General features: G+C 51.0%; 1 protein-coding gene across 2 annotated transcripts; it reads left to right on the top strand.

The window, feature by feature from the left end:
• The first annotated feature begins 1,012 nt into the window (after positions 1 to 1,012).
• On the top strand, positions 1,013 to 11,014 carry PRODH2 (proline dehydrogenase 2). Of its 2 annotated transcripts, none has more exons than XM_015071952.3 (10): positions 1,013 to 1,254; positions 1,331 to 1,527; positions 1,608 to 1,746; positions 1,829 to 1,915; positions 5,436 to 5,516; positions 5,594 to 5,749; positions 5,826 to 5,992; positions 9,264 to 9,374; positions 9,773 to 9,858; positions 10,781 to 11,014. In XM_015071952.3, exons 1-10 carry the CDS (start codon positions 1,078 to 1,080, stop codon positions 10,963 to 10,965), a joined length of 1,386 nt encoding a protein of 461 aa, XP_014927438.1. In that variant the 5' UTR covers positions 1,013 to 1,077; the 3' UTR covers positions 10,966 to 11,014. The 2 variants fall into 2 exon arrangements, with proteins under 2 accessions (XP_014927438.1, XP_026900598.1); XM_027044797.2 differs by having other exon boundaries at positions 1,026 to 1,156.
• The last annotated feature ends 938 nt before the right edge of the window (positions 11,015 to 11,952 follow it).

Here is an 11,952-nt window from a genome sequence, read left to right as displayed (position 1 = left end):
TACAGCCTCTTCTCTGACTTTTGGGATAATCATTTCATTTACTGTGTTTTCTTTACAGTTTGACCACGCATGTACATATTCCTAACACTGCTGTCACTTCCTTTTCCTTGCTTTCAGGTGCATTGAACAGAAGAATGCAGCATATCCTGTTTGGTGTCTGGCTTCTTTCACTCACCGCTATGGGTGTGAGATATTTTTTTAATATATATTTTTTAAGTTTATTTATTTGGGGGGGGATGGGCAGAGAGAGAGAGAGAGAGGGAGAGAATCCCAAGCAGGCTCTACACTGTCAGCGTGGAGCCCAACATGGGGCTCGAGCCCATGAATTGTGAGATCATGACCTGAGCCAAAACCAAGAACTGGACGCTCAACCGACTAAGCCACCCAGGCGCCCCTCTCCGTGTGTGAAATTTAACCATGTGGTTATACGCATCATTAGCCTGTTCTTTTGTCATTGCCGTATAGTAGTCCATTGTGTGAGCAGGCCACAATGTAGTTATCCATTCTCCAGCTGACAGAAATCTGGATGGTTTGCAGCTGTTACCAACAGTGCAGTTGTAAACGTTCCTTCCTCTTCATGTTTCCCGATGGCGATGTTCTCGAGGTTCTCTTTCTCGACGTTCTCTACGCTATATGCTCAGCATGGTACAGCTGGGTTACAGGTTATGAGCATTTGTAAATTTATTCAGTAAGTAACGCTACAATCTTTCCCATTTGAAGATGAAGCACTTGCAACAAGAGAGGTTAAGTAACTTTCCCAAGATCCCAACACCAGACTGCCTTGAACCCAGGGGTCCTGGCTCCGGAGTCACACTTTCACTTAGCGTGGAGAGCACCTAGGAATTGTGAGCTGCTGTGCTGAGGGTGGTTGGGGGTTATTATTGGGGCTTTCCTCTCTTGTCCCGTTATTTTGAACTCTGTCCCCCTCAGTTAATAATTAACTGCCCCCCAAGGAGCCTATGATCCTAAAAGATTTGCCTTTCCCTGGCTACTGCCTGGTTAATCAGTCACTGTCCCTGGCCGGGCAAGGGGCACTTGGTAGACCTCTTTACTTGCTGTTGGAGCAGCTGGGGATTCATGATGCTCCGGACCTGTCGTGCGCTCTGTTCCCAGGCTGGGCCCTCCACTGGAGGCTGGCAGGCCCTAAACTTTGATGGTGGGGCTTTTCACCTCAAGGGCACAGGAGAGCTGACACGGGCTTTGCTGGTGTTACGGCTGTGTGCCTGGCCCCCTCTGGTCACACATGGCCTGGCGGTGAGCAGTGACCCTGGGGACGGGCCTGGGGGGTCCCCAGGGCTGGATTCTGAGCCCTTGCTCTGTGTCACTCCAGCTCCAGGCCTGGTCTCAGCGGCTCCTGGGCTCCCGGCTCTCGGGCGCATTTCTCCGAGCATCTGTCTACGGGCAGTTTGTAGCTGGTGAGACAGCAGAGGAGGTGAGGGGCTGCGTCCGGCAGCTCCAGGCCCTGGGCCTCCGGCCCCTGCTGGCCGTGCCCACTGAGGAGGAGCCCGACTCAGCTGTCAAGACTGGGTGAGTAGGGGCCGGGCCCTGGGAGGTCGGCAGGAAGGGGGGTGGCGGGCTCCAGAAGCTAATGCCTGCTGGCTGGGCAGCGAGGCCTGGTATGAGGGGAACCTCAGTGCTATGCTTCGGTGTGTGGACCTGTCACGAGGCCTCCTGGAGACCCCTGGCCCGACTGGGAACATCCTTATGCAGCTGAAGGTGACGGCGCTGACCAGCACTCGGCTCTGTGTAAGGGACAGACCAGGTGGGGGAGGGGGGTATGGCTGCCTACCAGGTCCTCCTCACCACTCCACCCACTACCCTATTCCAGAAGGAGCTAACCACGTGGATCAGAAGACCAGGGGCTTCCTTGGAGCTGAGTCCTGAGAGGCTGGCAGAAGCCATGGACTCTGGGCAGGTAAAGACCTCAGGCTGGGGGAGAATGGACGGTTGGTGGGGAATGTGGGGGGAGCGGAGTTCTCTGCACTTGGATGTAGCAACCACCTGTAAGCGGGATATTCAAACTATGTAGCTATTGCTACTCCCCAGGCTTAGAATAATCAGAATAAGTATGCTATAGCCCTGGGGTCTGGTTGGAAGAGATGGAATATGGGTCATCTGGGGGTCTTGGGGAGGGGCCTGGGGGCTGGGAGTTCTCAGAGGAGGGAATGAGATGGTGGCTCTTTACCAACTAGAAGAAAGTAATCAGTATTTGGTCAATCAATTCAGCTATGCTATGTGCTGAATGGCTGGGAGTTGTGATTAGGCCAGTGGGGTTTTGGTTAATTCATTCATTCCTTTCTTTTTATTTGCATACACTATTTTTACCCTCCCTGCCATTGGCATCTGGCTTCGTGATGAACAGAGGGGCCCTCCTCCTCCCTGGGTCACTTGCTTTCCTTGGCATCCCTAAGAGCATCACACCTGGTTTTCCTTTTTCATCTCTGCTGGCTCATTCTCCATCCTTTTGGCTCTTCTCTGCCTGTCTCTTAAATATGGAGGTTCCCCAAGGCTAGATGCTGGCTCCCTCCTCCTTACTCCTTAATCCCTTCAATGGGGCCTTCTTACCCACCCTATAGCCTCAGTTTCCCCAGTCTGTACTAAAGAAGCCCACGTTTATCTCCAGCCCTAGCTTTTTCCCTGAGCCCCTGGATATCCTCCAGACCCCTCACACCTAGCAGGTCCTACCCTGGCTTGAGTGTCTCGCCAAGGCTGCTGCCCTTCCTGTCCCCATCTCAGAGACATCCCCCTACCATCCCATGTCTCAGATTTGAGTCCCTACCCTCCCTGGTCTCCACAGTACAATTCACAACTTGTCCTGTTCACTGTCATATCCTCAGCCCCTGGCACCTAGACGAGATATGATAAGTAGATGTTAAATAGATGGATAAATGGAGCAAGTGATTTTTAAGCAATAAATTAATAGCGAAGAACTTACTGATCACTCACAATGCACCACACACTCTCCTAAGTGGCTCATATATGTTTGAAGGAAATGTTTACCCTGCCTGTGAGTGGGTATATACAGTGATGGTTAAGAACTCAGGGTTTGAAGGTGCCTGAGTGGCCCTGTCAAGTTAAGCATCCAACTCTTGATTTCAGCTCAGGTCATTGTTTCATAGTTCGTGAGATTGAGCCCCAAGTCAGGCTCTGTGCTGTTAGCATGGAGCCTGCTTTGGATTCTCTCTCTCCCTTTCTCTCTGCCTCTCCCCAACTTGCTCTCTCTCTCTCTTTCTCTCTCAAAATAAATAAATAAACTTTAAAAAAAAAAAAGAACTCAGGGTTTGAGGAAGCCGTGTGGCTTTGGACAAGTGGTCTCGCCTCTCTGTGCTTCAGTTTCCCTCTCTGTAGAATGGGGGATGATTAACAGTCCCTACTTCAGGGAGGTGAAGATTACGGGAGTTAAATTCTTGGTGAGGCATGTGAAATAGCACCAGGCACCGCGCAGGACCTCGTTGAGGATGGCCATCGCATACAGCGAGTTTTGCCAGTTTACCCCAGAACTCCCCCAAGACTCTGCCCTCAATTCTCCGATTGAGGAAAAGATGACTGGGCAGGTGCCCCATCTCTTCCCTCCTTCTGGAGAGTTTTCTCCACTAAGATCCGGGGGAGGTTTGCCGTGTTCTCACAGCCCAATTCTGGGGGAGTTCCATTAGCGGACTTAGGCCTACATCTCCATGTGGATTCTGTTGGATATAATAGAACTAAGTCCCACCTGTTCCTCCTTCTTTAATTTCCCAATTTCTTTGAACTCACCTGGACTCCTTGCGTCACCCGCGGCTCACATTGACCCTTGGAATCTCCATAACAAGATCGTAAGTTAGGGACAAATATTATTTCCACATTACAGATGTGTTAATTCCCTGAATGTTTATTGACCACCTACCATGTGCCAGGTGCTGTGCTCCTCCAGGGGTGGAGGGTGGAGGGGACGATGACCAAGACAAACTCCCTGTCCTTGCTGGTCAGGGAGAGGCAAGAGACACTCAATAATTAAAACCAAAGCCGATACGGAACACGTGTCAGTAGGCATCATAGGGAATAGTAAGGCTGAGGAAGGAGAAAGGAAAGCCCCACATCGGGAGCTGCAAATTTGAACCAGGGAAAACCTCTCTGAGAACGTGACATTGAAACAAAGACCTGGAGGAGAGGTGGGAGCGAGGTAAGTGGACATCTAGGGGAAGAGTGTTTCCCACAGTAGGAACAGCCAGAGCAAAGGCCCAGAGGCAGGAAGGTGCCAGGCGTGTTGCAAGAATAGCAGGGAGGCGAGTGTGCCTGGAGGGCAGTGAGCTCGGAGAGCTGAGGAGAGGAAAGCAGAGGGGCCGGATGGGTGGAGCCTTGTGGGCTGCAGTGAGGCTCTGGCCTTAGATGAGGATACTGAGGTCCTAAGAGACCTAATACAAGGCAACACTTAATGGCACTTACTATGACCTAGCTACTGTTCTATGCACTTTCTATGTGTTAATTCCTAGTTATCTCACTCACCAACCTTCAGTCTTCTCCCTGGAAAATGGAGCTTGGAATAACCATCTACTGGGATCGTTGTGAAGATTATATCAATAAGCTAGTATATGAAGTCATTTATTACAAATTGTTTAAAAAATTTTAATGTTTATTTTTTTATTAAAAAATTTTAATGTTTTAATCTATTTTTGAGAGAGAGACACACAGAGTGAGAGCAGGGGAGGGGCAGAGAGAGACGGAGACACAGAATCCAAAGCAGGCTCCAGGCTCCGAGCTGACAGCACAGAGCCCAATGCGGGGCTTGAACCCATGAATGACGAGATCGTGACCCGAGCTGAAGTCGGATGTTTAACTGACTGAGCCACCCAGGCGCCCCATATATATATATATATATTTTTTTTTTTTAGAGAGACAGTGCTAGCGGTGGAGGGGCAGAGAGGGGGAGAGAATCTTAAGCAGGCTCTGTGCTCAGCCTACAACCTGACAAGGGGCTCGATCTCACAACTCTGAGATCATGACCTGAGCCAAAATCAAGAGTCGGATACTTAACCGACTGAGCCACGCAGACACCCCGGAAATCACTTATTATTATAATGACAACGTATATTGAGCGCTTATCATGCGCTGGGCCCCTCCCATTCTTGTGTCAAGGCACACTCCACACAGCAACTCCATGAGGTAGGTGCCATTATTGTCTAATCATTGAAAAAATAGACAACAAATGAGGCCCAGAGAGGTTATACCACTCATCCAAGGCCATACAGTAAGTGGTGGAACCAGGATTCAAACCCAGATCCTGGGTTCTTGACCACTTTATTTCCCTCAATAAATAGTATCCGTGTGATACAGCTACTTTTCATATTTCTAACGATTTCTAAACAGTTTTCCCTTCTCGGTGGTGGGGGAGAGGAGACGTAGGCCCTGGAAGGATCCAGTAACCCGAGCCATTCTCACCTCCCCTCCTGCTCCCCCAGGACCTTCAGGTCTCCTGCCTCAACGCCGAGCAAAACCGGCATCTCCAGGCCTCTCTGGGCCGCTTGCACCGGGTAGTACAGGTAACATCTTCTGTGGCCTGGCCCCACGACACCTCCTGGGCACCCTGACGCCTGACCACGGCCTCTCTCACCCTCAGCACGCCCGGGCCCAGCATGTGAGGCTCCTGGTGGATGCTGAGTACACCTTCCTGAACCCTGCGCTCTCTCTGCTGGTGGATGCCCTGGCCATGCGCTGGAACAGCCCCAGCGAAGGCGGGCCCTGGGTGTGGAACACTTACCAGGCCTATCTGCAGGTGTGTGGCACGCTCTGGGGGACGGAGGGTGGGGGTCCCGATGTCCTGACCCGAAGCTGCCGGGGTCCTCCGCCAGGACACACATGAGCGGCTGAGGCTGGCCGCCGAGGCCGCTGACAGGGCTGGCCTGGCCTTCGGAGTGAAGTTGGTACGAGGGGCATATCTGGACAAGGAGAGAGCGATGGCTCGGCACCAAGGGACAGAAGACCCCACTCAGCCGGACTATGAGGCTACCAATCGGAGGTAGGACTGGGCCAGATAGGCCTCTGAGATAAATGATAACCTCTAACCTCTCATCAGAATGCACTACATGATGCTGAGCTTCCTGTGTATGTCCATGTATTACTTCCTCTCCCCGGTTTAGGATATCGTCCCTTCCCACCCTGAACAGCAGCCTCCTCTTCGGGCTCCCTGCATCCTCCTTTGTCCCTCCCCCTCCCCAGTCTGTTCCCTACCGGCAGCCAGAGGGAGTCTATTAATATTGAAGTCAAATCCTGTCCCTCTTCAGTTCAAAACCCTTCCATGGCTCCCACTGCACCTCAATAAACCCCAAATCCTTAAAGCAGCCCACAGCTCCCTCATGATCTGAGCTTGTCACCTCTCAGCCACACTGGCCTCCTCAATGATCCACAGGGCCTTTGCACTTCCTGTTCCCACTGCCTAGAATGTTCTCCCTCCACACAGCTGCATGGCTCAATCCCTCACCTCCTTACGTCTTTACTTATTGGTACCTTCTCAGGGGACCTTCCCTGCCCTCCCTATCAAAAACTAGAACGCCCACACCTACTCTCTTCCTGAATTTATTTTTCTCTTTAGCCCTTACTTACTGGCATCTGAGGTTCTATACACTTTCATATTCAATTGCACATTGTCTGTCTCCCCCCTCTCTAGAGTGCAGGCTTGGGAGGGCAGGGGTTTCTGTTTTGTTCATTGCTGAACACCCAGTGCTTAGAATCATGCCTTCTACATGGTAGCTTCTGTACAGGTCTGTTCAAAACATAAATAAACAACCCCAAGAAGTAGGTACTATTATTATTACCCCCCACTTCAGAAGCAGGAACCCAGGCACAGAGAGATGGAATCACTTACCCAAGGTCACATAGCTCGTAAGTGGCAGGGCCATGTTTTGAACCCAGCAGGCTGGCCCTACAACCTGCATTCTTACTCACCTCAAATCATAGTGTGCTGGGAGCAAAATATGGGTGAGCTCCTTGGGCCCCCATCCCAGGACCCTAGGAAGGAGGAAATTGTTCCTTTACCACATGCTTTCTGATCACCTAATTTAGATCAGGACCTGTGCTGGACCCTGGTCCCAGTATCAACCAAGGTGGTCCCCAGGCCCTGTCTGTGTAAAGCTTACAAAGTCTACCTCCATTTCACATTGGATCCAGAAGAGGTTTCTAGAGATGCAGGGACTGACCCAAGTTTACAAGGCAAGTGGTCAAGCCATGGCTGGAACTGAGGCTTGCCTCCAAGGCCCATGAGGGCTCCTACATACGGTTGTGCCCCACAGGCTTAACCACTGGCGCCATTATTATTTCTTTTTACTAAGATATACTTCATATACCATAAAATCCACCGCTTTAAAGTATACAATTCAGTGGATTTTAGTATATTCACAAGGTTGTGCAACCATCGCCACTAATTCCAGAACATTTCATCACCCCCCCAAAGAAACCCTGCATCCATTAGCAGCAGTCACTCCCCATTCCTCTAATCTTTCTGTCTCTGTGGATTTGCATATTCTGGACATTCCCTATCAACGGAGTCGTAGAATGTATGGCCTTTCACTTAGCATAATGTTTTCAGGGTTGTTGGAACCATGTTGTTGGATGAATCAGTACTTCATTCCCTCATACGTCCAAATAATATTCCACTGTATGGACGTACCACATTTTGTTTGGCCACTCATCAGCTGACAGACATTTGGATCGCTTCCACTTTGGGCCATTGTGACTAGTGCTGCTATGAACATTCCTGAGCACATTTTTGTGCAAATATACACTTCCAATTCGCTTGAAAGCTCAATCCTCTAGGAGTGGAATCACTGGGTTATACAGTAACTCCCTGTTTAACTTTGTGAGGAACTGCCAGATGGTTTTCCAAAGCTGCTGCACCTTTTTACATTCACACATTATACGTTCTGAATACATAATAAATTTGTGTGATTAAAAATCACAATGATTCAAAAATGAATACAGGCATACCTCACTTCCACCAAATCCCCATCTCATTTTGGAGGCTCCTCACCCTCCACGGGTAACCACTTTTGTTAGTTTGTTACACATTTCCTAAGGTCCTTTATGCATAAATAGGCAAACACAAAGGTTTTGTGTGTCAGTGCACGAAAGGTATCATGCCTGCACACCACTCCCTGTTTTTCCACTCAACTGCTTATTTTAAAGGAAGAACAGTCTAGTGATAATAAATCCATGCCCCGAAGCATCAGACAGCCTGGGTTGAAATCCCAGCCCAGCCACTTCTAGCTGTGTGGCCTGGGGGCAAGCTTCAGTCTTCCCCTCTGTAAAATGGAAATAACCAGAACATCTACCTCATGGAGCTGACCTGAGAGTCAGAAGAGTGAATATGTGTGTGTCAGGCAGGACCCCAGAGGAAACGGAATTCCAAGCAAAGGGCTTTAACTACACAGAAACGTAGTAAAATGCACTCTCTTTATAGAGAATAGGAATACTGAGGAAGCCTGGAACCTACAACAGCATGAGGCTCTTAGGGCCCTTGTGCCGTAGCTGAGGAAGAGGGGCCACCCTAGAGGAGATGTGGCCACCCACAGAGCAGACAGGGTGAGCCAGGGAGGGGGCTGAGGGGTGAACTACCCCAAGCTCTCTCTCCTCCCACCTTCTGATCTCCTGCCCATTACACCATGGGTGATACAGGCCATAAACGTCAGTTTCCTGGGTAGGGGGCAGAGGAGGTCAGAGGACAGATCTGGCAGTCTGTCCAACTCAACTAGCCTAGTACATGAAGTCCTTAGGGTAGCGCTTGGCCTGCAGCAACCTGGGAAAGCATTTGCCAGTCATCTTACCTTTCCATATCAGTGCCCAAGAGGGTCCTCATCCCTTCTCATGGCTGCCCGGCCCTCCACTCTCCATTGTGGGCCACCATTCGTTTCCGCCAGTCTCCACTTACAGACAGTTGGGTTATTGCTACTCGTGTTCTGTAGATAATGCTGCAGTGAATGACCTTAGGTAAATTTCATCTTGTGCACGTGATGTGGCCCTTTGCCGTGAGACTGCCATTGTGCCAGGGGCTTTGACACCCTCATCTCACTCCATCCTCAGCAGCGCTGTTAGGTGAACTTGAATTGTTACAGGAGAGGAAAAAGGCTCAGAGAAGGGCTAAACCTTGCACCTGGTGCAGGCGGAATGGAGGGACTTTCTGACTCCAGAGTACTTGCCCTTAGGCACCCCACCTCCCAAGGACAGGAGCCCTTAGTCCCTGGGGACTGACCCTTAATCAGCGGGTGCCATAATCTGAAGAGATCATCTCCCTTCAGCTACAGCCGCTGTCTGGAGCTGATGCTGACCCATGTGTCCCACCGTGGCCCCATGTGCCACCTCATGGTGGCTTCCCACAATGAGGAATCTGTCCGCCAGGCAACCAAGCGGTATGTAGAAGAATGGAAATAGGTACCCACAAGAAGGCCCCCTTCCTTCCTCTCCCTTGCTCACATGCCAGGGTGGGCAGAGGGGTGGGTGGTGGACATGGAATAGGGGGAGGAACGGTGAGGGGCCAGTAGGTCCACAGGGGTTCTGGGGAGGCTGTTCAGACTAAACAAGACATTGCTCCTTATTTGCTGGGGCATAGAGAGGTCTGAGGGTCCCGGGGAAGGAGGTGGGACTCACTGGAGAGCTTTCCAGGGGCTTGAGAGCAGTGGTTCTCTATCACTGGGTTTGGAAGTACTTCAAAATTTTAGTAACTGAAACAGCCATATGACTGCACAATGGCTGCTTTCAGCTCTGAATCCAGCCACTGTCTGACTTGACGATGTGGCCTTGTGTGTAGCATGTGGGAGCTGGGCATTCCTTTGGATGGGCCCGTCTGTTTTGGACAACTTCTTGGGATGTGTGACCACGTCTCCTTGGCATTAGGTATGTGAATGGCCCCTTCTCCCCATACCCGACCACCATGTCCCACCCAGTCCTAGGCCTCTTTCCCTCCCAGCCACATCCCTTCTCGCATTCCCAACCAATGCCTGGCCAGCCTCCCATCCAGACCCTTCCGGATACATCTGTTGTTCCCATTATCTGAAGGCCTTGCCTGCCTGTCTCTGAGCCTGCTGTCTGTTGGTTTTGTTGGTGCTTGATCATGGTGTCTTATTTCCTGTGTGCTTTGTTATCTTTCCTGTGTTGTTCCCCTGGGTCTGAGACCAGAAGATTTATGTTTTATTCTGCAGGCACTAAGGGGTACAAAACCACTTTACCCTAAATTCAGAGCTTGAGGTTTCTTGAGGCATCTCAGTGATGCAACTTTGAGCTACAAATATGTGAGAGGGCTGATCCAAGGCCTCAGTCTCTCAGAGATGGGTTTCTGTTTTCTTCTGTGCTCCACTTACGGTCAAGGCCATCATTCCCTGTGAGTGGGGGAAGGTGGGAGGGTTGACTTCTGGTTAGCTCTTACACGGAGGGTGCAGCTTGATTTGGGGGAGTTCCCCATTACAACTCTCACCCTGGTCAGGCTCTGGGCCTCGATCTCTGCACCCCCTCAATTCTGCAAAGTCATCAAATAGCAGCTCACTTTTGCCTTCAGGGTGGAAGGACTTCCTGTGCATCCCTTCCCTCCGGGTGCTCACTTTCTCTTAATTTTGGATTAGTAAGCTCCTTACTCTTTTGGCAGTATTTTTATAACTTTAAGAAGATTTTCTAAATGTTTACTGCAGGATTTCTAGTTTTCTAAGTGGGAGATTTTATCCAACTCACCTAGTCTGCCATGTTCTCCGAAATGAAAGTCTCTGTTCCAGATGGGGCCTCACCCCAAACAGGTGTTCATACCCTGCCAACACTCTCTCCACAGGGCAGGCCGGCTATGCCGTGTATAAGTCCATCCCTTATGGTTCTCTGGAGGAGGTGATCCCCTACCTGATCCGGAGGGCCCAGGAGAACCGGAGTGTGCTGCATGGTGCCCGCAGGGAACAGAAGCTGCTCAGCCAAGAACTTCGGAGGAGGCTGCTGGGGCGGGGCCTGAGGGTTCCCCATTAGCACCCCCAGGGGTCCTGTGGTTAATAAAGATCCTGGGAGCTATTGCCCAGGCCGCTGTCCTGCACTGAAGCCGCCTCCTTGGGGAAGGACTAATCTCAACCTCAGTCAGCCCATGCTAGGGAGACCTTTAGCTGACCCTGGAGCACAGCAAGGGCATTGATCAAAGACTTACGATGCCTCTCCCTAACCCCAAGGCAGCCTATCCTGCAATGGGCCTGGGATCAGTCAAGTAACTGATATGGGTGCTTTCTTAACTCCAGTGGATGTCCAGATAAAGAGTAGACTTTGAAGTACTGCATCAAGAGGCCAGGAGGGGCAGAGGGAAGAGGCAAACCACTCATTCACTTGGTAAGCATTTACTGAGGCTCCTTCTGAGCTACACTCTGAGGTGAACAAGGCTGAGGACACAACAGTGCCGAAGACAACTCTGCAGGCCCTGCCTCACAGAGCTTAGTCAGTAGTGGTAGACAGATCCGTCTTCACACAAGGACAGCCTGGTGGATCAAGAGGGCTTCCCAGAGAATTCATAAGACTAACCAAGTGAATGCTGAGCAGAGCATTCAAAAGCAAGGGCATATGCATAGACAGAAAAGTGTGGAACAGACGGGGGAGTGGGGACACAGGGATGGAAGGGTAGGCAGGCCAGGTGATGCCATCTTGGATGCCAGACTTCAGGGCTTGGACTCCGTCCCAGGGGCGTCAGGATGCCCTGGGGAGTCGGGACAGTTTCAGGTAAGGGAAGGACAGAGTTAGGCCTGGCTTAATAAGATTTCCCTGGTGCCATGGAGAGAGTGTACCACAGTGGGGCGACAGGCTGGGAGCCGGAAGGAAGCTGGGGTAAGAAATCCCTGCAGGCAGCTGGAGCACGGCAGGGCTGCAACAAACTGAGGAGGGGGCTGGCTGATGGAAAGGACACTCAGGAGGCTGAGTGGATAGGCCCTCGGCAGACAGACTGGATGGGAGGGAGACATTGCAGGGAGAGGCCCA

Source organism: Acinonyx jubatus, chromosome E2 (genome assembly GCF_027475565.1).
Source record: "Acinonyx jubatus isolate Ajub_Pintada_27869175 chromosome E2, VMU_Ajub_asm_v1.0, whole genome shotgun sequence".
NCBI lineage: Eukaryota > Metazoa > Chordata > Mammalia > Carnivora > Felidae > Acinonyx > Acinonyx jubatus.
This window is presented reverse-complemented; position numbering and strand designations above follow the sequence as displayed.